This window comes from Pinus tabuliformis, chromosome J (assembly GCF_031772625.1).
Source record: "Pinus tabuliformis cultivar Carrire ecotype Pingquan chromosome J, CPIR1, whole genome shotgun sequence".
NCBI classification, from domain to species: Eukaryota; Viridiplantae; Streptophyta; class Pinopsida; order Pinales; family Pinaceae; genus Pinus; species Pinus tabuliformis.
Window position 1 is genome coordinate 170,517,533 of NC_142295.1, and position 26,244 is coordinate 170,543,776.

Below are 26,244 nucleotides of genomic sequence, written 5' to 3' on the forward strand. Positions count from 1 at the left end.
ACAAAACTTTCATGAAGGGATAAAACAATTAATAGCGAGTCGCGACACTTGAGCGACAAAAGGCAGAGTTTGATAAAAAACTTTGAGGCTCAAGAATTGAAGAAAACAAAATCCAATTTGCAAATTGAACACCCAACATCGCTCCTACAAGACGATGTAATCCAGTGTACCGAGAAATTGTAGTTGGAAGATCAAGAGAATTCACATATTAAAAATTTAGAAGACAAAATAGCCAAACTTCAGCAAAACAAGAAAGCATCACAACAAAAATATAAAGATTTTGAGGATATGCATTATAAGTAATAGAAAAGGACAAAAAATTCGCGCCTCAAAGATCACAGTGAAAAATTACTCGAACAAGTCAAGAAGGCTAAGGTTACAAAGAAAGAACTCAAGAAACACCTATCAAAACAAGAAGAGGAAAAATTACGCTTAAAGAATCTTAATCAAAGGTTATTAGAACAAATCAAAAGTTTAAAAGATGAGGAGAAAGAAACTAAGAATAAAGTCAACAATTCAAAAAACAAAAATCTTTCTCGTTTAAAGAATCATAATCAAAACCTACTTATGCAAATAAAGAAGCTTAAGAGATAAGAAGTCGCTAAAAGACAAGTTAGAACAACTTATTCAAGAAGAAGCATCAAAATCTTCAAATGTGCAAATTCAAGTTGAAGAAAAGGGAACAAACATTGATCGAGATAATATCACAACTTAGAAAGATCCCAATCCAATTGAAGTGAAGATGTACTTAGAGGTTGTAGTTCAAACGACAAAAAATTCAAGTGAAGATCCAACAATTAACCAAGCAACTTCTGTACATGAAAGAAATCATGTACTTGAAGTAAATCAAGAAATTTCCACAAACAAAATAAGGGGAAATCAGATCACAAGAACTCCTTATCGACACCCAAATCATAAAAGCAAACATCTCGACCAGTCTACAAATCCATATCACTTAGACAAGAAGCAAATGACTTATGTTCCCAAGAACATCGATGTCACCATATTCCAGTCTTATGATAACAATCCATCTCAAGTTTACAGTGGTCACAAGATTCCACAGAAGATTAATTTGGGATGGTTAGATCATTTCATAGTAAGACAATTTTATACCACACTCAAAAGTTCATATCGTTTTGTATCATCAAAGATGACAATTCGAGAATTGAGAAGATGTGAAGACATGACGAGACATTAAAAGATATAAAGCATTGACATCAATAAGCTTTGAGGGCAAAGCTTCTCTAAAGGGGAAGGCAATGTTATGAATAAAATATATAAAAATAAAAAAAGTAATATAAATAAACAATAATCATAATAATAATTAGGTGCTGAAGAGGCATATCTCTAAGGACATGACCATTCATGAAAGGGGCACCTGCCTAGGTATATAAGAGGGCCCTCATTTGTAACCACAACATCTCATATGAATTCTTTTATATACTATTCAATATATGTTTCTATCCTTAATGGATGTATTCATATTCCAAGAGTTCTGGAGTATTTAACTTATGTGTGTGCGAACTTTGTTCGTAATTATGAGTCTTCCAGTGCTCACCTCTAAGTTTTGGGTTTCAAGGTGATGAAGATATAGGCTAGGTGAGGACACTCTAAGATGGACAAAGGCTCAGTTCTTCTTGATAAGGAGTAGAGTATCATGCACTTTGACTAGAGGACTTGTATGATCTAGTGTTTCGTGATATGCAATAACAAAGGAGTAACTAGACACATAAAAGTCAATGAAAGTGCTTACTAAAAGATTAGGTCAACAAAACAACAGAGCAAACCCTCAAACTAAGCCTCAAGTTGAAGCTACTCTAGGGTTAGGGTTTCCAAGGCACAAAATTATTTAGAGAAGGATGATGCCGATTTACCATAAATAAAGGTAGATTTTACATTAAAAAGGATTTTGAAGATAAAAATTAGTTTTTATTTTACAAACACTCATCCACAATTCCCTAGGAAAAAGCCCTAGTGGCTTACCTTAAAAGGAAGAGCAATAATTAATTTTTAAAGTTTTTTCTTGCTCAACACAAAATTTGCCAGTGCCTAATCTTACTTGGGTGATGGAGTCTTAGGTAAAATTTTAGAAATAGATGACAAATGATTGGAGCAAGGAGGGAAAATCAGTTTTCCATTTTACAAAATGTGAAAATTTTGGTGCTACGAAATTATTTTGCAGCTCAGAAAATTTCGCTACGAAATTTTATTGCAGCGATTGGAAATTATTCTTCTCACTGTAAATTAATTAACAGTTTGTTCGTCCCCACAAACAACGAATAATTCACTACTGCAAACTTCACAAATAAAACTGCGGAAGAAAATAACGTTGGAAAACTGAGAAAATCTAGCACACACATAAAATATAACACAGTTATTTTTGGACAAATGTCCCCGAAAAACTGAACTTGGGAAAATCGGTGCAACAATTGAGGGTTTTATTATTATGCAGCAGTGAGAAATTCTGAGTACAATAATCTGGATGCTGAAATTTGGCTATCCTATAGAGAAAATACTGGCAAAAATATCTAGAGGGAAATTACCCTCACTCCGGGAAATTTTGGCACTGGACTACCTCTGAAAAGCAAGCTGTCTAATTGGGTCTGCGCAAGCCTTGTTTCAACCTGAAGTTGTCTGCTGCAATTGCTGCCCGAATCGTATGCTAATAAAGCTGTCCTGCCTGCTGCTGGCTGGGAAAATTCTTCTTCGACACTCTAAGACTCCTTCCCAGCCTTTGGAACTGAAGACGTCTTCCCCTCTCAGCAAATCAAACTGCCTTTTGAGGCTTCTGCACTAGGACTACGCAACCTCCTAGAGAAACTTCAGTCTCTCTGCAAATGCACTTGTTGGATCTAGAAAACTTCCTCTAGCCTCACTGTCTCTGCTTCCCTATTGAAGCTCGAATTCTTCCAGCACTGTTGGCTCTCTGAAAATCGAACCCTCTAAGGAAATCGAACTCTCTGTGGTTCTCAGAAGTGTGTTCTCCAAGTGCCCATCGAATTCTTCTTATAATCCTCTGTTGGGGCTCCAACGACGAAGATTAAAACTTAATCAAGGGCTAGGATCATATCAAAGTCGATCCATGTGAATTTCTATATTATTCTCACCTTGACTTAATTAATTATGATTAATTAACTGTTTTTCCTAAGTTTAGACTTAAGAAACATTAAAAAATAGGTTAATAATCTAATTAAGTCATCTCTAGGTGGAATTTCCAGAAACGATTTTTGGGTTATGGAGATCTCAGGTATTCTAGTCTCTCCACTAAGTTTCGTGACTAGAACACAACACATCCATTGCTACGAAAACTAACACAAAATCCTAACTATCTTTTTTGTCAGGGGAGAAATTAAATAGGAGATGCACTCTAGGAGTTCTATAGATTTTACGAAAGAAAATATTTGACATGCAAAATTTAACCAAGATTTCCCACAAATAATATGCTTTTAGTCACCGATCATAGAAAAATCTTGGCATTAATTTATTTACACGCAAAAGAATAAAAAACAGCAATTAACTTACAATTTCTTACATGAAAAGACCTTCTTTCAATCCCAAAAAGACATCTCCAATACAAAAACCAATCTCTAATGGCAAATGCTCCATAAAAATCACATCTCCTCAAGTAGCAAAATAGACAAAGCTAAATCATGCCATAAAAGAGAGGCTTGAAATCTTTAGTGTGATGATGAAAAATGTAAGTGATTGATCCTTAATATATTTTTAAACAGTGAAAATTTTTGGGCATTGGGTACCGCTCAGGGAAGAAAGTCATCCTCCTCAACCAGAAGGCAAGAGAGAGGTTGTTGGTACTAGGCCAATCCTTAGTATAGACTCACTTAAGAGTGCAACAAAGTTACTCTATTCCAAAGCGTCAACATGTCAACTTACAAGACTTTAACCTGGGTGGTGAGGATAACAACTTTTCTGCCCAACCACCAAAGCTAAACTCAATTGACAAGTGATCCTCAATATATATGAGGTCTATCACTCACTAATATTAGTTTAAAAGCTATATGACACATTTAATTTTGAGTATGAAGGACATGGATAAAATGCTAGAGCCTATTAAATCATCATGGTCCTCATTTGGTGTTAGTATTGTTTCTACTGGATGGACAAATGTGCAACACACCATCTACTCATCAACTTCATGGTGTCGTCCTTGAATGGACCGCTCTTCTTGAAAGTAGTGGATCCTCTTGGAAAATACAATGATGCACAATATATAGGTGAGTTGTCCATTAATGTTATTGAAGATGTAGGTGTTGATTCTTGTGGGAAAATTATTATAGATGATACTCTTGTTTGCAAGGTTGTTGGGATGATTGTGGAAGCTAAATATCCACAAGTATTTTGGACACCTTGCAGTGTTCATTCTTTGAATTTAACACTTAAATCTATTGCTTCATATGTGACATGGATCAAAAGTCTTATTGAGGATGCACGCCATATCCACAATTTTGTACAGAACCATACCAATGCCCTCATAATCTATAAAGAGTACATGCATTATCATTGTTGAAGATTGTAGATACGTGGTTTGCCTCATTCATCATGCTTAAGGGGTTGAGGGAGGTCAAGACCGCTCTTGGGTCCATGGTTATTTCAGAGTTTTGGTATTTTTGGAGAAAGACATATCAATCATTTTCGAAAAAGGTCAAGGATACAATGTTAGATGATGGTTGGTGGGAGAGGGTAGATCTTACCATCAAGATCATGGGCCCTATCATCCCTTTGTTGCAATTTGTGGACAGACCAACCCATCATAGGAGAGGTTTATGAGGGGTGGGATTCCATGATTGAGTCTGTGAAGCCATTATTTTACAGAATGAGTGCCTTGAGTATGGGGCATTAATAGAGACATTTATTGCCATCATACAAGTTATTTTAGTCAGCAGGTGGGATAAGAATCACACACTTTTGCATTGCTTGTCTCACTCATTGAATCCCAAATACTACAATAATGATTGACTCAATGGTGGGCCCCCACATAGATTCCCTCCTCACATGGATGGTGAGATTTCATAGGGGAGGAAGGATGCTTTTAGATATTAGGATAGAGCATCCCTTGCTAATGGCGGCCTTTATAGAGTTTTCTATTGGTGTTTGGAGATTTGGAGGCTATGGTGTTCTCAGATAGAGGGGTCTAAGAAGCCTTATGCTTGGTTGGAAACATGGCCTTTTTTACGTCAAGTACTAATGAAAACAAGGAGAAACATTTTATTGAAACTCAATCACCTATGGGAAATATTTATCAAAACTGGAGAGCACAAATATTGAATCACACAATCATAATCTTGAATTTTCAATCCAAGATCCACATCATCAAGGCTTCAAGTCAGCACCAAGGAACTGCTACATTCCAAAGATCGATATGAGTAAGTTTGATGGTAATGATCCTATAACATGGATATTTCAGATGGAGCAATACTTTGATCTACATCAAGTGCCAAATTTACAAAAGGTAAATATTGCATCCATGTTTTTAGAAAAAGACCAACACGAGTGAAAGAAAAAATGATTCAGTTATATCTTGGTCGATTTTTACGGAGGAATTGATACCACATTATGGGGATATCAAGAGCAATACATTCTTTAGTCAATTGGTAAATCTTCGACAAAAAGGTCCTGTTATAGAGCACATTCAACAATTCCAAAAATTGAGTCTTAAGGTATTGAATATTTTAGAGGATAATTTGTTAGACCTTATGGGAAATTTAAAGGAGAGCATCCAACATGAGGTGCGTCACTTTGAACCTAAATCTCTAGAGCATGCTTTCAATTTGGCAAGAAAAGTTGAAATTAAACATATGGCCACTAGAAAATTGGTTGGTAATAACTATAGAGAAAATCATGCCCCCTCTCATAAACTGACAAGATTGACTCCTCAAGAAAGGGATGAAAGAAAAGCAAAGGGACTATGTTTCCATGGTGAGAACAAGTATATTAAGGGGTATAAATGCAGTGAAAAGAAATTATTCTACATAGAATGTGAAGATGAAAAATACCAAGTGGAACCGTCACAAGATTTAGAGATTGAAGAGACTACTCTAACAATCTCTTGTCATGCATTGGCTAGCATCAGTACTCCACAAACCCTAAAGATAGAAGTATATATCAAAAAGAAAAAGGTAACAATATTGATTGATTCAGATAGTACCCATAGCTCCCTCAATTACAAACTCGAAAAACTTCTTAATTGCTTTGTATATCCAGCACTATAGTTCAAAGTAATGATTACCGATGGAAGTACCATAATTTTTCTAGGCAAGTACCATAGTATTACGCTGAATATGGGGGAGTATTTGTTGAATAGTCCCAGGATTGCAATCCAAATGGGTGGTGTTGATGTTTTATCAAGGGTCTAATGGTTAAATCATACTTTCAAGATCTTTTCATAAGATTTTCCTCAGAAGGAAAGGAAATTGAGCTTAGAGGCATCCAAGGGAAACCCAACAAATTGATAAGCTCTAATAACTTGACAAAATTTGTAAAAAAGGGACACTAAGGCGTATTTGAATAATTGTGTTCATTAGATGTTCAAACATCTATATCCTTTGTTCTAGTGGATCTCCAAAAGGTTAACAATCAATCCAAGGTATTTGGAGAGATGCATAAGGGTCTTCTACTTGCCCGAGATCATGACCATGCTATTCGTTTGCAACCTAGAAGTGTACCACCTAACATTAGGGCTTACAAGTATCCACATGTACAGAAGAGTGTGATTGAGTGTGTGGCTCAAGAAATGTTGGAGGTTGGAATCATTCAACCTAGATAGAGCGCTTTCTCTTCATCAATGGTGATGGTTATCAAAAAGGATGGTTGATGGCATATGTGTCCAAATTACAGATAGCTCAACAAAATGGCAATCAAGAATAAGTTTCCTATTCTTACCATTGATGAATTATTAGACAAATTGCTTGGAGCAATTTTCTTTACTACATTGGATTTTTGTTCTGGATATTATCAAATCAAAATGAGGCAAGAAGTCATTCCCAAAACAATCTTTAGAACACATGAAGTTCATTATGAGTTTTGGTTATGCCATTTTGACTTACAAATGCACCTTCAACATTTCAAAACCTGATGAATTCTATTTCAAACCCTTTCTTAGAAAATTTGTTAGTATTTTTTGATGACATTACTAATCTATAACAAATCTTGGGAAGAGCTCATACAACATGTTGACAAGGTCTTAACACTATTGGAAGTGTGGAAATTCCTTGAATGAAATTATTGGATATTATTCTCCTAACTGTTAGCAGTTTAATTGTTTACGACAAATAACGAATAACTCACAATTGCAATCTTCACCATAAAACACACCGCAGAAAATAAAACCAGGAATTGAGAAATAGATGCACACACAATAATCTGGATGCTTGACTGGAAATTCTCCGACAAATGTCTGGCAAAATCTCTGGTAGAGAATTTTCTCCCTTTGCAAATCAACTGGCTTGCTTGCACTGCCTTTTGGAAATGAGCATCGTTGGCCTGGAAACAATTCTGATTGTCTACTAGCTTGCTCCCAGTGAGTTGTCCTAAAATTCTCTTTGCCTTCTGGATGGCTTTCTCAGCCTTTGGCAACTAAGACAACCACTCTCTAGCAACTCACATTGGGGTTTTCGGCTGCTCACACTAGCCACTCATCCTCTCTGCAGAATAATTTCAGCCTCCCTTTTCCTGCTTCTCTAGCACTGGAAAATTGTTTGGAATCTCTTTGAAATTCTCCTCTGTTGCTCCCTCAATCACTGATGCTCTCCCTTTGGCTCGAACTTGTCCGTCGTTGAATCACTGCAACTGGGTAGCTCTATCTGCCAAGATAACTTGCTCTCCCTCTTATTATCTTTCCCATCGCATTAACTTGCACTTATAATCACTCGTTGGAGCACCAACAACCATGATTAGATCCTCATCAACGGCTAAGATCATCTCAAACTTGATTCGTGTGATTTTAGGAAGTCTGTGGAGCATAAGTCGATCTCTTTAATTAATTCCTTTTAATTAACTAGTTTTCCTAAGTTAAACTTAAGAAATATTTAAATGATGGCTAATTAATTTAAGGCATTTTGCAAGCTTCTCTTGTGAAACCTTTGATGGATTTTGGAGATCGTGTTCCTTAACCTCTTAGACACAAATCGAGGCTCGAACACCTATTCGATGCTATCAAATCGATAAAAAACTAACACTCCCTTTTACTGAGGAAGGTGTTCTCTCCACTCTACTACATCTCTCCTCTGTAGTTGAACCACGCTGCCTGTGTTTGACATTTGTAACCACTCTGCATCTGCGCTGCTACTGACATTGCACTGTGCCACCCTGCACTGCCACCAACACTGCCTGTGCTGCATTTGATCTCATATTGTTGTTGCTGCAACTACTGCAACTGAGAACTGATCTACTGTCCCTACAGCTGACTTCTGCAACTGTCCTTTGAGTCTTTGACTGCAACTAGCTCTGCTCTGTCTACTGAGTATCTGACTGCACCCACCTATCTTTGTGCCCCTCTAATATTTTACTACAACTAGCTTTGGACTGTCTCTCAAGATCCAACTGTGCATGCTCAACACTGAACCTACAACTTTGTATTGTGGCAACGTTGCACGAAGCAGGAACAAAACGAGGACATTTTTTGGAAGCGAAGATGCGAAAGCGTCATTTCCCAAAAATCTAGGAAGCGAAGCGTCTACTCTCTCTATATATATATTTGCATTTATATTAAAAAAATCATCCCAAATACCAAATTAGTTGTAGAAGACATGAAAACATGCATATTTTTACTTAAATCAAGATAGATATGGCATCCATGATTCCATCGTACATCAATGATTAATTATTTGAGCATCAATGATCTAGATTCTAACACTTACAAACATGCATCAAATTTTTAAGCATATTATAAAACATAAAACATTTAGAAGATAAATCATCAAATCATCAAATATTCAAGTAACTTATCTAGCAAGTGAGCAACTATCAACATTAGTCATGTCCAAAATTCAATTAATAATGTTTACAAAATAGGCCACTTGGCCACCACCAAGACTCAAGTACACACTGAACTAGGAAGAGTAAGACAAAAAAGTTCAAATTCACAACAAGCCTACAATTCTAATCTATGACAAAAGTAGTAAATTGTGAATATATCTACTAATCTCTCCTCCTTCCACCATGAACAGTACGTGGCGGTGGGCCTCCATGTGGTGTTAATGAAGAAAATGGTGCCTGTGGAAGTTGTGGCATTGAAACTGATGAAGATGAAGTCCCTGTTGTTGGTGTTGAAGCATGGAACCTAGGAACCAAGGTACCAAATGGGGGTGGCATCTCAACTCGATCATCATCATCCTAGATAAGAACATCCTCTAATTGCTCTAATCGCAACACTCCATCCTCCAAATTGGGCTCCTCTGGATTTTTGTCCCAAACCTTAATGTCTTTATTAGTCTTTGCATCATCATAGTAATGGGACAACAATCGCAAGTTGTAGTGAACATAAACCAAGCTCTCTGCCTGGTCTAAACTCAACCTGTTCCTTTTAACAATGTGGATGAAAGAATAAGAGCTCCAACACCTCTTTGCAGAAGAAGTGTTTACCACCTGTGATAGCACCCACAATGCCAAAGTTTGTAGAAGTGGAGTAGCACCTCCATGCATGTACCACCACTAAAGAAAAGAAAAGGTCTCTCGATCCCTAATTGCATGCATGCTCCCAAATGGACCAGTGCTAAGCGTATAGTTGCTCAATTGTTTTCGTTCCATGGCAGACTCCTCATCAGGGACTAATTCATCTAATGCTCTCATATAAGCCTCTAGAACCTTTGGATCTAGGTGTGGTTTTCTCCTGCCCCCCCACCCCCAAGTGCTGGTGTTGAAAGCCATGATGGATGATAGCATTTAGGTGTCAGAACATATGCTAAGGCATGCAATGGAATGTTTAGCATATCCCATCGGTTTTCCACCTCTGCACAAATATAATTGCACAAGGTGATATCTCTAGGCTCAATAATGTCTTTAATCTACCCCAACATGCTATCCATTTTCTCATACTCCTCCCCAATTATAGGCCGATCTGAATATGAAAACTTGATCATGTAATAAATTGGTTTGGTAAATTGCAAAACATATTTAAACTGTGACCAAAATAACATTTCAAGAATAGTGTCCTTGGCTACATTAGCCCCATCTCTGTCATTGTTAATTTCCTCCCATGATTCAGAGGTCACCATATTAGTTAAAGCTTGTCTCACCTTCACTAGCCGCCTAAAGATGAGGTAATAACTCGCAAATTTTGTTTTTGTAAGTTTAAGCAACTGCAACTTGGAGTGAGTGCCATAAAACTAGTTTACCCTTGTATGCCCTGTGATAAATTTAATGAGTTGCTTTCCTCTCTTGTAAAGCTCATTAATCCATCCACATTCTTTATGCTTCACCATATCATGCATCAAAAGGTTCGATGTGGGCATCAAACAACCAGACCAAAAGATGTGTGGATGAGTATACTCAATAAATTTTCATGTTGCCTTACAATTTGCTGCATTACCAGTGATCACTTGAACCAGATTATTAGGACCAACATCATTGATTGATTGCAATAGGAGATCTACAATGTTTTGGGAAGTTTCATGGATGGAGGAGGATTCATGACATGTAATAAATACTGCACCACTAGAAGAAAGACCAAGAACATTTATCAAATGTTGGTTTCTAATATTTGTTCACCCATTTGATACAATGGATACCCCACAATCCACCCATTCATTTGTAAAACATGTCAAAGCTCTTTGAACCTTTGCTTTTTCTCTTTCTAATAACATTGTTCCAACTTTCTATAGTTGGTTCTTTTGTATCCTTTTGGGGCTTCATTGATGGCCTTAACCATATCATGCCATTAGGGAGAGCGAAGCACATTGAATGGTACACTGCAAGCACAAAGAAATCGGACTATCTTTCCATCCACATCATCCCTCCCAGCAACATTAAGGAAATCCCCTATTGTTCTACCTCCAGAGCTTGTAGAAGTACCATGAGGAGATGAGCTACCAAATCTAGAGGTTGCACTTGATTCAAACTGAGTTTTTTGTTTCTTGCTTTTTTGTTGTGCAACCTCCTCTATTTGGATGTATTTTCTTCTTTGTTCAGTTGAAATGTTTGGGCAAATTTGTATCCCCACAACACCCTTTTTCTCATCACTATCCATCACCCCACAAAGATGCCTCCTCACATGGGTATATGAACCACTATATGGTTTTCCTCCATGACAACCATGAGGGCACAAAAACTTGTAGCTTCCACCACCTTTTCCCCCTTCAAGTTTGGTCACATAGTTCCACAAGGGTGTCAATGCAACTTTCCCCTCTAGTGTTTCAGTGTTTCTTTCAGGTTCATCCCCTTCCTCATCATACATTGGGTCACTCATTTGGGGACCACTGGCCTCTTGTTCTTCATCCCTTCTATTCCTACTCCCCCTTGCTATCACGAAAACCAAAAGTGGAATGATACATAGAAGCCAAAAGAACACCATATTGGAATATGAATATAAGTGGTGGACAACCTGCAATTAAATGAGCAAGAAGAAAGAATGGGAAAGAGTAGGAGAGGGAGGAGAAAAATACAAAAAACAATGGTAGAAAAATGAGGGAGTTTGGGGGCTGCACTTACCTCTTTAGCTCTTGAAGATGGAAGCCCTTTTTTACTCCTCCAAACTCTTCCTCCTCCTCCTAGCTCCTCCTTCTTCACTCGAAGCTTTCCTCAAGTCTCTCCTCTCTTTCTCCTCCCATCTCCAAGCTCTCCAAAAATACAAGAGTGAGCAAATGAGAGGAGAAAGAGGCTTTTAATCCCTTCATTCCCTTCCCTAACCCAACTTAGACCCACCCCAACCACAAGTTAACAAAATAAAAATAAAAATAAAAAAAGGCAATTTAGTGGGGCCGCACGGTGGAACCAGTCGGTGGCCCACGAAACCAGTCGCAATCCACCCGAAGTTGGCCCCGATCCGCGGCGGATCCACTGGGTGATCTGCCCCCCAAAACACGGATCAAGCCAGATGGTTCCCACAGGCCAGGAATCATCTTTTCCTGCTCGATCCATGTTTCGGAATTTTTGGGCCACGTTTCGGGGGGCAGATCGCCCGTGGAACCATACGGGTCGCGTTTTCAGGTTTTGATCCAGGGGGGGCAACACTGTACTGTGGGCTCCCGTAGCAAGGAATTGATCCATGTGAAGAATAATGTTCTTCACACAGATCCTGTCCGATCCTGCAACTTTGAAGCATCACATTCCTCCTCCATCTGGAGGTATAGCCGCTATCAATGCAAACTCCTCCATCTTGGCAGTTAGCTCATCTATCTCTACTGAAGCTGTTGTCCGCTCCTTTCCCATCTTATCCTTCTTTCTCACGGGACACTGAGTGATATGGTGGCCAAACTCGCCACACCCAAAGCATTTAACCTTTCGACAAGTCCTTTTTCTTTTGTTCTCCTCCCTTTGAGCTTTGTCCCTAACTGGGAGCCTTCTTTGCCTTTCCCTTACTGGCAAGGGCTACATTCTCCTCCTCCTTCTCAACTTTCGGCCCTTTGCTACTGCTGTCGCTGGTAGTACCTTGGACAAGGCTAAGCCTTAGCTCCTCTTGTGTGAAATCACTCCATAGGCGTCCCAATCAAGTATTCTATCTCGTCCAATAATCCCCTGAACGAATGTCGACCACTCTTTGGTAAACCCATTTAGAGTTATTAGCACAAGTTCATTGTCTTTTGGTTTCTCACCTACAACTGCTAGCTTATGTCAGACATTCTGAATTCTGGTGAGATAGGGAGTCACACCTTCACCCTTTTGCATATTTTTGGTCCTCAGCTTCTTGAGAATAATTTAATGATTCTCAAATGGATCCTAGTATAGCTTTACAATGACATCCCACATTTCCTTTGTTGTACTCTTTTCTGCAATATGCGGGACAATATGGTCTCAAACTCCATCGAGGACCATCCTCTTCACCTTGGCCATATCCTTCCTATATTCGTGGAACTGGATAGGGTCTGTCGGTACAGCTATGCCTGTTGTCACGAACTCCTTAAGGCCATGCTCATCCAAAAGGAATTGCATCCTATCCTTCCAGACACCAAAGTTTGAGTCCCTGTCAAGTCTATCTTGATCTTTGAGACTTGCTGCGGTCATCTCTGCGAAACTCAAATAGACTGGATACTGCATCTGGAAATCAACTTCTCTTCCTTGCTTGGCCCTTCTTCTGCTACTTGCACTCCTTGAGGAATGCACAGATCTGCCTTCGGATGTCCTTCTCTGGCTAATATACTGTTGAAGAATCTAGGGCAAGCATACTTAGAGTGATTCTTCGATACATGATAACAATTTGTGATGTGTTAATGCAATTTCATCCTAGCCTAATTGTTTACTTCATTATTAGCATGTGTAAGTTAACTTCATCAAACTGCTATCAAACAAAAAGAGACAAGAACACAAATAGTTGGCTATCTGCCAGGGCCAAAACCTCTCCCTCTTGGAGAGGAAAACCCATGCATACATTCTTCTTATAGAGATTCCATTGACAAATACCAAGACCATGACCCTTGACACACTCTGTCTCTCCAAGACCAAGATATCAATCCTCCTTGTGTCACTGCTGCTACACCACATAGGTCATCACCATTGTGATCTTCATCACTGCTACAACACCATGCCCTTCATCACTGCTGCAACACCTTGCTCTTCATTACTGCTGCACTTTGATCTCGTGAGATCATAAGATCATAGTCTATAACTACTATGATTATGGTTATGCTAGGATTATATTACTACGACAACACTGCATCACACTGAGTCCGAGAGCCTGTGGTAATCAACAAAACTGTGTGTCTTCTTTCATATATATGTTGAGGATCTCTCCCATCATAGATCATCTTCATGTAACCTTAACTAATACATTATGTCAAGATTGCTACAGGTATATGATAGTATGTGAGAAGGTCGAGAGTATTCATGAGAATCATTATTTCATTACATGCTGCCTGATCTGCTCTTATTCATCGAGGACACCACAGGTATGCCGAGAGTATTAGCTCTGTTGTTGAGATATATCTTCATGGATCCATGTAAAGAAGCCGAGGCTGCAATCACAATGTTGTCTCTATCCACAACCTTACATGTCTGAGGGTTTCTCCTTCTAGTCACAGGTATGTCGAGAAGATATAGGACTGGGTTCTACTGCTCCTTATACCCATCCGAGGAGACAACTGAACCCTACCTTATTGCGGATTTGAATGCGGCTTCTTGTCCCTTGTTTGTGGCTACTTATCCTTGATTGCGGCTCCTCTTGTCTGCGGCTCCCTCTTCACTATGGCTACCTCACTGTCTACGGCTCCCTTACTGCGGCAAATTTGTTCAATGATTTTTCGTTAACCCTTCATGGGTATTTATAGTAATCATCCCATATATGCAAGCCGACATCAACTTATGAACCGACGTGTCTATTGTTTCAAGCCGACATGACATAATTATATATATTTAAATCATTTATTTGAGCCGACATGATCATCTCCTTATTGTTTTGCTTGCAGACTTCGGAAGGCTTGTTTTGAGGCATTGATCTTGGTCTTGGAGGGCTGTTAGACACCTTTGAAGACTTGTACATATTTACATAAACTCATGAAGAGTTTCTATATACATGACATGACTCTTTGACATATAAATAAATCCTAAAGACATCAAGAAGAAGTCTTTCAACTAGAGACATTTCTTGCTCATGAAACCCATGTAGCAAGATTACAAAAATAATTTATTTCTTTTTATTACATCAGATACAAAGATCATGTCATCATGAAGACCGAACCTAGTTACACTTTCTTCAACACTACCTATTAACTAGGGAGGTATTCATAATGGTACTTGGTCATTCTCAATCTGAAGAATTTCTCATAAGAAGAATTGGATTTGCAATCCATCTGTTATAGCATTATTTCAACCAACATTGTTTCCATTTAGCAAGGCCTTGACTAACAACTCTATCTTTCACTTAGATCAGAGCACACAATGATGGCGAGACCAATGACTGATAGACACGCATCATCATTGTCTCTCTTAGGGTCATACCCACCGGGTGTTCTCCAAGTATGCCCTACTAGGACTATTCTCATCTTGGGCTCCCAACCCTCAAGAATATCGGTCCTCTTGCCCAATCTTATCTTGGATGCCCTACCACATCCTCAAAGAGTGTTGGCTGCCAGATGATTACACAATCCTTGATTCTTTCTTCCAAACTAAAGACAAGAATGTTGTGTCTAACTCTCCCTCTTAACCAGGGACGAGTTCCAAGTTTCTCTTTACTTAGAAACTTGTTCGAGTTCCTTTGCTCATAGGAACTTCCCAGAGCTCCCTCTTACCCAGGGACTCTATCATCAGTGCTTTCTAGGGTCTTCTAGTTGGCTGATGATTCAAAACTTCGATGTCATCAATTTCTTCACATGTAGGGTTCAGCCATCCATCACTTTCCTTCGTCATGTCATTCCTTCGTTCCTGGAAAGTATCCTCCTTGGCTTTACATCTAGGGCTTCCTTCATAAGCTCATCTGTCTTCACTTTTCTTCAACAGTGATTTCTCTAGATCACAAGGTACATAGTTGTGACATCCTTCACAACTCTCCTTTCCTTGATCCTGCACACATACCCAGACTTTTCCAAGAGGTCAGACACCAAAAACAAATCACATATTACTTTTTTGTGATGGCCTTCTTCCAGTGACATCTTGTAGGCATCAATCATCCTGCATTCATGTTGACACATCTCCCAATGATATTTGTTGTCAAGGATCCTCATCTTTTCAAACTTCCATCAAAGTCTTCACATCATTCTGGGAGGTTTCCTAGTCAAGTCTTCCTGATCCTTTGGATGTTGACTGCCTTTGTCATGGTTGCATGTTTCACGATCTCTTTCATCCTCATGCCTTTCATTCCCAGGAGCTCTCAGAGTTCTTCAATTGTAGTCAACTACCTCATACTTCATATGAGGACATATTATGTTGATTTCATCTAGTTAAACTTATGTCTTTCCGCATCCTTTTAGAGGAGGAGATCTATTCCCTTTTGATCATGCTTGATCTATTTTATCTGCAACCACATATCATGACATTACAATATCAAATGCAAATACAAATACAATCATACATACCTCATTTTCCTTCAGGTATTTTCCTGCAGCTTCCTTGATTGAAAATATCTTCAATCCCTTGGTCTGCTCCATTCTTCATGTCATTGAACCACCAACTCATGAGTTCCAAGAGTTGGAATTTCTGATGAGACATTTGTTGCCTTCCCGGACTAGGAGATCCTCCGTTGAGATCTCTATCAGAGATCCTTCAGGGTCTAGTATATCCCCATCTGGCAAATGTTTCCTTTGACTTCTTCCTCTTCTTCAATGTATAACGAGATTCCCAAGAGCTATGTTCTTCATGATTCCATACGAGCTCTTGATGCCACGATGCATCTTACTATGTTCATATCTGCAGGGACTTCTGATAGGATCCTTTTGAGAGGGATACCATCTCATCCATAGTGAAGATCCATTACTCCCTCTTTCCCTTGATCCTTTCCTTAGCTTTCTGTCAGGTAATCTTTTCATAGTACTTACCTTGTCAACCTTTCCTCTGCTTATCTGCACTTATTTGTATCCTATCAACTTGCCTTTCTCTATCTGACATAGAGACCACAGATTGTTGATCGAGGTAACCTTTTTGTTTATGGACATCTGTTACCTTGCTTATCAATGATGTTTGTCTATTCATCATTTTTCCAGATCTCTCAATTGAGATCTCATGAAGATATCTCTTCTATCTACATTTAAGATGGTATGTCCTCCAGCATTTCATGAATTCTTCCTGTGTCTCTTTTATTGTTTCATAGAACCCTACTAGTTCTTATGACTTCAAAGGAGACCTTGATGTTCTGACATCTTTAAGGATAATGACAATCCTCCTTATTCTACCCAAGACCCTTGATGACCCATCCAACATGTAGATCTTCTTGCAATCATGAAATCATAAAACAAAAATTTGATTATAAAAGGTACTTACTTGATTGTGAAGATGTTGTTTTCACCTTCATCATGTTGGTAGAAGATGGAGCAGGAGTTTTCATTTGACTGCGATCCTTAGGTTGCCTTCCAACAAGCAGCTGATACATGTCGAACTGAGGTTGCTTGTCATGATCCATACAATGGATTTTGTTCATAAACACTCTCATATATGCCTTTGAATCAAGTTCCCCTTAAGATCTAATATCTTAAGACCTTGTTCTTTATAAAGAAGTATCGAAACTGAGATGTTATGGAGGAATTTGTCAAAACATAACCTCAGATCTGAAGACTGTTGATATCTAAAACCCTTGTTGTTGTAGATTGATCTCTGATCTATGATTATGGTTTGATTCTACCATGTAGATCCTCAGTTGCTTTGATGTCTTGTAGAGACCGATTCTTGAATGTCTCTTTTCTGCCCTTACTTTGATTGCTGAAACCTTCCCTCTGATACCATGTTGAAGAATCTAGGGCATGCATATTTAGAGTGATTCTTCGATACATGATAACAATTTGTGAAGTGTTAATGCAATTTTATCTTAGCTTGATTGTTTACTTCATTATTAGCATGTGTAAGTTAACTTCATCAAACTGCTATCAAACAAAAAGAGACAAGAACACAAATAGTTGGCTATCTGCCAAGGCCAAAACCTCTCCCTCTTGGAGAGGAAAACCCATGCATAAATTCTTCTTATAGAGATTCCATTGACGAATACCAAGACCATGACCCTTGACACACTCTGCCTCTCCAAGACCAAGATATCAATCCTCCTCGTGTCACTGCTGCTGCACCACAAAGGTCATCACCATTGTGATCTTCATCGCTGCTGCAACACCATGCCCTTCATCACTGTTGCAACACCTTGCTCTTCATTACTGCTGCACTTTGATCTCGTGAGAATCGAGATCATAAGATCACAGTCTATAACTACTATGATTATGGTTATGCTAGGATTAGATTACTACGATAATGCTGCATCACACTGAGTCCAAGAGCCTGTGGTAATCAACAAGACTGTGTGTCTTCTTTCATATATATGTTGAGGATCTCTCCCATCATAGATCATCTTCATGTAACCTTAACTAATACATTATGTCAAGGTTGCTACAGGTATATCATAGTATGTGAGAAGGTCGAGAGTATTCATGGGAATCATTACTTCATTACATGCTGCATGATCTGCTCTTATTCATCGAGGACACCACAGGGATGCCGAGAGTATTAGCTTTGTTGTTGAGATATATCTTCATGGATCCATGTAAAGATGTCGAGGCTGCAATCATAGTGTTGTGTCTCTATCCACAACCTTACATGTCTGAGGGTTTCTCCTTCTAGTCACAGGTATGCCGAGAAGATATAGGATTGGGTTTTGTTGCTCCTTATACCCATCCGAGGAGACAGTTGAACCCTACCTTACTGCGGATCTGACTACGGCTTCTTGTCCCTTGTCTGTGACTACTTATCCTTGACTGCGGCTCCTCTTGTCTGCGGCTCCCTCTTGACTGCGGCTACCTCACTGTCTGCGGCTCCCTCTTGACTGTGGCTACCTCACTGTCTGCGGCTCCCTTACTTCATGACTGCGGCGCCCTTACTGCGGCTCATCAGAGGCATCCGAAATCTGTTCAATGATTTTTCGTTAACCCTTCATGGGTATTTATAGTAATCATCCCATATATGCAAGCCGACATCAACTTATGAACCGACTTGTCTATTGTTTCAAGCCGACATGACATAATTATATATATTTAAATCATTTATTTGAGCCGATATGATCATCTCCTTATTGTTTTGCTTGCAGACTTAGAAAGGCTTGTTTTGAGGCATTGATCTTGGACTTGGAGGGTTGTTAGACTTGTACATATTTACATAAACTCATGAAGAGTTTCTATATACATGACATGACTCTTTGACATATAAGTAAATCCTAAAGACATCAAGAAGAAGTCTTTCAACTAGAGACATTTCTTGCTCATGAAACCCATGTAGCAAGATTACAAAAATAATTTATTTCCTTTTATTATAAAGATCATGTCATCATGAAGACCGAACCTAGTTACACTTTCTTCAACATATACTGCCTTCCGCTGCTCACTGAGACTACTCGCTCTACTTTTCAGATGTTCTTCTCTAGGAACTGACACACAACCTATAACCTCTGCAACTCGTACTAGCTATTTTGGCAAACTCGCACTGGCAAATTGAATTTCCCTGCTTGGGCCTGCTACTACTGGGAATCTCATATTTCCTCCCTGGAGCTGGAAATTGGAAACCCTTGGGAATTTTTGGAAATTCCCCATTTAGTGTGCTTTTCTCTTCCTGCCATGCGCAGATCTGTAGATGAATCCCTCTCTTCAAAACTTATATGCCCAGATCTGCTAAATGAATCAACTAATTTTCTCACCAGAATTGCTTCCCGACAACCACACTCCCTGCTGGAATTCTACTCAGGGCCAGTCGAACTTTTCCAGCACTTTGCCTTTAGAAATCGATCTTCTTGCCTAACAATTCACATTGCAGCTCTGGCCTGCGCAAATCAAGAGAAATTGTGCTCAAATCTGCCTCTAAAACTGCACAATCCTACTCCTCTTGCTTATGAGCCTCTGATATGATTTTCAACCCTTTGATACCATGTGAAAACTCCTTCAATGCAATTGCTGGATATTGTTCTCCTAACTGTTAGCATTTTAATTGTTTATGGAAATTAACGAATAACTCACCATTGCAATCTTCACCATAAAATACACTACAAAAATCAGGAACTGAGAAATAGATGCACGCACAATAAAAAATGACAACAATATTTTTGGACTAACGTCCCTGGAAAAACCTTGAAGGGAAAACCAGTGCAGCAGATGAGGGTTTATTTTATTATTTCATGGCAAAATGGAGAGTACAATAATTTGGATGCTTAATTGGCAATCCTCTGGCAAATATGTGGCAAAATCTCTCGGAGAATTTTTTTTCCCTTTGCAAATCAATTGGCCTGCTCGCACTGCCTTTTGGAAATGCGCACTGCTGGCTTGGAAACAATTCACATTGCCTGCTAACTGGCTCTTGGTGAGTCGTCCTGCCTTGCCCTGCCTCTGGAAAATTTCTCTCAGCCTTTTGGATGACTTTTCTAACCTCCGACAACGGAGACAACCTCTCTCTAGCAACTCGCAATGGGGTTTATGGCTGCTTGCACTAGCTGCTCGACCTTTCTCTGGCAACTCGCACTAGGGCTTCTGGCTGCTCAACCTCTCTCTGGCAACTCGCACTGGGTTTTCTAGTTGCTCGACCTCTTTGTAGAATAATTTGAGCCTCCCTTTTCCTGCCTCTCCAACGCTAGAAAGCTGCTAGGAATCTCTTCGGAATTCTCCTCTGCTGCTCCCTCAATCATTGATGCTCTCCCTCTGGCTCGAACTTGTCCCTCGCTGAATCACTGCAACTGGGTAGCCCGATCTGCCAAGGTAACTCGCTCTCCCTCTTGTATCTTTCCCCATCCCATCAACTTGCTCTTATAATTTCTTGTTGGAGCACCAACTCCCATGATTAGATCCTCATCAATGACTAAGATCCTCTCAGACTTGATTGGTGTGATTTTCTAGAAGTCTCTATCGATCTCCTTAATTAATTCCCTTTAATTAACCAATTTTCCTAAGTTAGACTTAGGAAATATTTAAATGATGGCTAATTAATTTAATTAAGTCATTTCACAAGCTTCTCTTGTGAAACCTTTTTTGGGTTTTGGAGATCTTGTGTTCCTTAGCCTTTTAGACATAAATCGAGACTAGAACACTTGTTCGCTGCTACCAAATCCATCAAAAACTAAGAGGAAGAACAACAAATGTATGCAAAGCCTTACAAGTGTTCCTTTGGGGTTCTTGAAGTGGAATATTTGGATCATATTGTGTCGCATGAGGGTGTCAAAGTGGATTATAACAAAATCAAATCTATGAGGGAATGGCCAACCCCCAATATCTTCAACAAACTCAAAGGTTTCTTAGAATTGACAGGATATTATTGCAAGTTTGTCGAGAATTATGGTCAAATAACAACACCTCTAACAAAATTATTGAAGAAAGAAGCATTTTCTTGGACTCAAGAGGCAACCAAATCTTTTGAGAATCTTCAAGAAGCTATATGTACAACTCATGTCTTAGCAACAATTGACTTCACAAAAACCTTCATAGTGGAGTGTAATGCCTTAGGCCATGGCATTGGTGCAGTTTTGATCTAATAAGGAAGTCTCCTTACCTTTGAAAGTAGTGAATATAAAGGAAAAATCTTACTTAGACCCATCTATGAAAAAGAAATGTTGGCCGTACTACATGCAGCTAAGAAATGACAGCCATACCTAATAGGAAGACACTTCAAAGTAAAAACAAAGCACGATAGTTTGAAGCACTTCTTGGAGCAAAGACTATCTTTAGAAGAGCAACAAAAAATGAGTCACAAAGATGTTGGGTTATGACTTTGAAATTATATACAAAAAAGGAAAATAACGATTGTGGCATGTGTTGAGAAATCTAGAGCATCATGAATTAGGTGATTTCTCTTTATTAGTAATTGCTTGTGAGTGCCTTTTATAACTTTAAATCAGGATCTTCTTCTAGTTAGATTATTAGTGTTCATCTTCATCAAACAACTACCAATGCATGAACATAAATAGACAAGAGACACAAAATGTAGGGTATCAGCCAGGGCCAAAGCTTCTCACTCTTTGAGAAGAAAACCCACACAAATTCTTCTTATAGAGATTCCAATTGACGAATACTGAGACCAAGACCCTTGACCTATTTGCCACTCCAAGACCAAGACACAAGTTCTCTTGACAGTCAATCCTCTTCTTGAATCCTTTTCCACTTCGACCTTCTTAGCATCAAGACATTGTTACCACCGAGATCTTATCATTGTCTTCACATTGAGATCTCTATTATTGTGAGACCTCATTGTCATACTACAAAGACCTTACTTCTGTGATAGCACCGTGACTTCTTCTAGCACCGAGACCTTTGAGATAGCACTGATATCTTTCCTTTAAGATGGCACCGAGACCTATTCGAGTTCCCTTTCCGAAATGCTTGTTACTGTAACCTTGATCTGAATTACAAAGGTAATCCTTGACTCTTTACCGAATTGAAGTCTCCTAACCGAACTGTATTTTTTTTCCTCTTTGAAATGGTCATCCGAATCTTAGAAATAATCCGAACTACTGTGTGTGTGATTAGCCCAAAAGAAAGGTCCTCACTGTCCCTTCATCCCTTCTCCGAGTTCCATCCAAATTTGTCTCTGTACTAGAGATCTGAACTTATCTTTGTTCTATCCACCCGAAAATCTCAAAGAGATGCCCAAAAATCTCTGACTATGGAATAGGCTTAGGTCCCTATATATATTAGTTTATTCGTCATATTACGCCGACATGAATAAATGAATAGGTGTGTCTCCAAAATGGTGAGCCGACATGAGTTTGTTACTTCATCTTGAAGCCGACATGAAGAGGAGGACTTGTGCTTGTCGTTGGAGGGCTATTTGACAATTCTATTGACTCATATACATTCTTCATACATGACATTGACTCTATATGACTTTTATGACAAATCCTAAAGGCTCTCAATGGGAGCCATCTAAAATAAAATCTCTTGCTCATGAAACCCATGAAGCAAGGCATAATAATAATTTTATTTTCTTCTTTTCATCATTTACAAAAATCACAATTACATGTCATTATGAAGACCGAACCTAGTTACACTTTTCAACAATATGTACTTTCAAGGAAGGAGGTAAACACAAAGGGTCTACTATATGCTATTTCCATTCCATTATTTAATTGGGTGGAAGAAGCAAGGATAGATTGGAAGCAATATGAGAAGGTATGCAAGATCATTCGACAACTACAAAAGGACCATGATGCAGTAGAAAAATTTATGTGGAAAAATGATTTGTTGTGGTCTCAAGATTGCTTATATGTATGTAAGAATTCTAAACTCAAATAGAAAGTCCTTTTCGAATTACACACTTCTCCTCTAGGAGGACATTCTAGGTTCTTGAAGACATAGCATAGGATCAAGAAAGATTTTTTTCGGGAAGGTCTTAAATCAGATGTGCAAAAGGTTGTGGCAAAATGTGTGGTATGCCAACAAAATAAGGGGGAGACAATCAAAACCCTAGGGCTTCTTCAACCACTAGTCATACCAAGTCAGTGTTGGGAAGAAGTTCCAATGGATTTTATTACAGGCTTACCCAAATTTGAAGGAAATAGTGTCATTATGGTACAAATGACAAAGTATGTCGATTTTTTTCCACTTGTCTCTTAATCTAACTTCAATGGTTGCTTTGATACCATGTTGAATTTTCTACAAGGTACACAACAGAATTCTATTTTTTGCTAGATAATTACTTCATAATGATTTTACACAGTTTTCTCATGCCACTAATATCATTGAGTAGTTACACTTCAGAAAATATAAACATTTAATGCAGTAGAAACAATAAAGATCATTGAATGAAAACCATGCACAATAGAGACAATATTTTAAACCTGGGAAACCCAACCTTGGGAGAAAACCCAACAACTTTTCTTTAGGAGAAATTATTTTTCAGCAAGGTTTATAATTCCAATTTGTCTAGAAATTTGTGTCAGTATCCAAGTCAAAATACTAGTAAAACTTGGTCAAAATCAACAACAATATAGTCTTGGTCAAACCTAGTTAAATCAGTCAACTTTAGTCAAACTTCGGTCTAGTCAAAATTAGGTATGCGGTCAATTGCAGCTAGATCTTGCAATCAAACTAGGTCAAACTCAGTCAACTATGGCCTAATTTTGTGGTCAAACTATGGTCAATTACGGCCTAATTCTGTGGTCAATGACTAGTTAAATGCCTTGGTCAAACAACAGAAAAACTCATTCAAATTTTAGACAATTTGTCCTCCTATTACACGTGTGGCTGCCTCTAAGAGAGATAAGAGATGATGTGATGGTGACCAAAATGAAGTTTCACATCATGTATTATATACTAATCAAATGAGGGTGAATTAGCCCAAGGGACACATCCTTCAACTTGCTAGGCCGACTTGATGCCCCAAAGAAAATAAATTTTAATTTAATCTTCTATAATTTTTCTAGGCCGACTTAGGAGACCCCTTGGCATGCAGAAATACCTCCTGATGCGATACAAAAAAATCAACACCAAGCATGGTCCCATTTTATTATAATTGTACCCTTTGTCTCCTATATATATACTAAAGAAACCTAGTCTTAGGATTCTCGAATATTGTCTTGTACATTGTATTCATTTTAAAAGGAGGTTTCCTCCTCGAAGAGGATTGTAATTATTGGTTTTGTATCATTTTTAAGGCGTAGGGTTCATAACAGAGCAACACTAAAAGCTAGCACTCCCTCTCTATGAGAAGTGTTTTTTGTAATACCAATCAACTCCCTCTATATCAAACTTTAACTTTAGTGCCTCCACAAAGTGGAAAGAACAGCCCTTCGGCCTGATAGAACATCATCATACCTACTTTGCAATGACGACACTCACAAGTATAGGTTTGCATACTTCAGCATCCAAACTATCATTACTCACCAAGGTGAGTCTCACTCCAGCTAATCAACAAAACAATCTGCAACTTAGCCTCCACATGGTAAACACGCAAGGAAAATACAACAAAACCACTTGGTGTACACCACACAACCGAGTTACTCCCTCGTTCCCTTTAGTAGGGGATCCAAAAAAATAATGGCCATCTCTGAAACTAATAATGGCAATTATATATAGTACTAATTACATTACCAAACACTTTTTCTTGAATCATGTTTGATTTTTTTCAACATCGTGAAATTATTGGTTTTAGATATTGGCTTAAGATCAATTGGGATATGGTGTATGGTGTATCATCCATTTCCTCACTTTGTTACATGATTTGTGACCTAAAGGAAAAAGGAGTGTTCTCTTAGGTGGCCTTATAGCTTTGGCATTGTTAGACTATAAACTAATAAGAACTTAAACTTGTGGCCTTATAGAGGGACTTTTCATTGCTTAGTTTTGTGAAGTAGTAAGAGATGATTTTGTCTTGGATTCGTTTACAAAGAAGCTTGGTTATCTTGCTATATTTCAATCTTTCTCATAGTTATCTTCGACTTATGCTTCCTATCACATAGTGCCTTGTGAACTCTTACTTCGCTAAGGCACTGAAAGCAGATTGGCGTTCTTAATGTTATATGGTTTATGACATAGGGATACTCTCACTCCCTCTTTCATTGGCATTCTTAAGAAAGGCTATTTTGGAATGAACTCTGAAGGAGCATTTCCTTGTCTGTTTTATTTGTCTTTGATAAAATCTAATCCATTCTTTTCATGCAACTTACCTTCATTATAACTCAAAGTGGACATGTTTATAATGCAGGAGTATGAAGACAAGAATATCTGCTCAGTATCCAGATGCTTTCGTTGATATTTCAAATGTGGATATCAATGATGAAAGGCCCGATTTAGAAGAACGATCCTAATTCAAGAGACATTAGATTGCAAGGAAAATATTAATAATATGAAAGACTCAATAGAAATCAATATTTATCCAGTGTTTTGAAGAAGTCTTCTTTTTGTCTGTAAATAAAATGTTTTAACTCAATTGGTTATATTGGTCAAAGATGTCTCATGAAATCACTGCTACTTGACCTTTCACCATGTTTGGATTTTCATGAAGATGTATTTGGAACGAAGTGTAACTTGAATATAGCTCATCATTCCAAGCTTGTTTAGACACCATTTTATAAGCGTCGGCAATCATTTTGGAACAGACGGATGTCTTTGATATGTTAGACTCAGAGTTGATTACTTATATTTGGATTCATTTCGTACCTCCGGCAATTTTTTTGAATATTTTGCCCCGCGTTTTATACAGTATTAAGTAGACAACTCTTTTGTAAAATGCAGGCATTCACTAGTTGTTTTGAACTACTCGAAGTTTAATTAGTCCGTTTAATGTCACGTTGAATTTAATATCTCATTATATAGTTTATGAAATTAGTGGTTTCGAAGTAACATCATGGTTGGACTTCAGTCTACCATATTTCACATCGGAAGATTGGAGGGAAAGAGAAGATAAATGCAAAACAGAATGGTTTAACCAAAGTCTGGTGTTTTTTCTTCTAGCTCTAATCCATCACTTGCATCCGATGAATTG

General features: G+C 38.4%; 1 protein-coding gene across 2 annotated transcripts in view; it reads left to right on the forward strand.

Annotated features, from left to right (window-relative positions):
• LOC149226210 (kxDL motif protein) overlaps window positions 1-25,899 on the forward strand; it is a 99,458-nt gene extending 73,559 nt beyond the window's left edge. For both annotated transcript variants that reach the window (XM_089377436.1, XM_089377435.1), the window contains exon 3: window positions 25,465-25,899. Coding sequence is in view for 1 of the 2 variants with exons in the window: in XM_089377435.1 (XP_089233561.1) it covers window positions 25,465-25,567 (103 nt within the window). In the remaining variant the exon portion in view is untranslated. The remainder of the gene's footprint in view (window positions 1-25,464) is intronic.
• The last annotated feature ends 345 nt before the right edge of the window (window positions 25,900-26,244 follow it).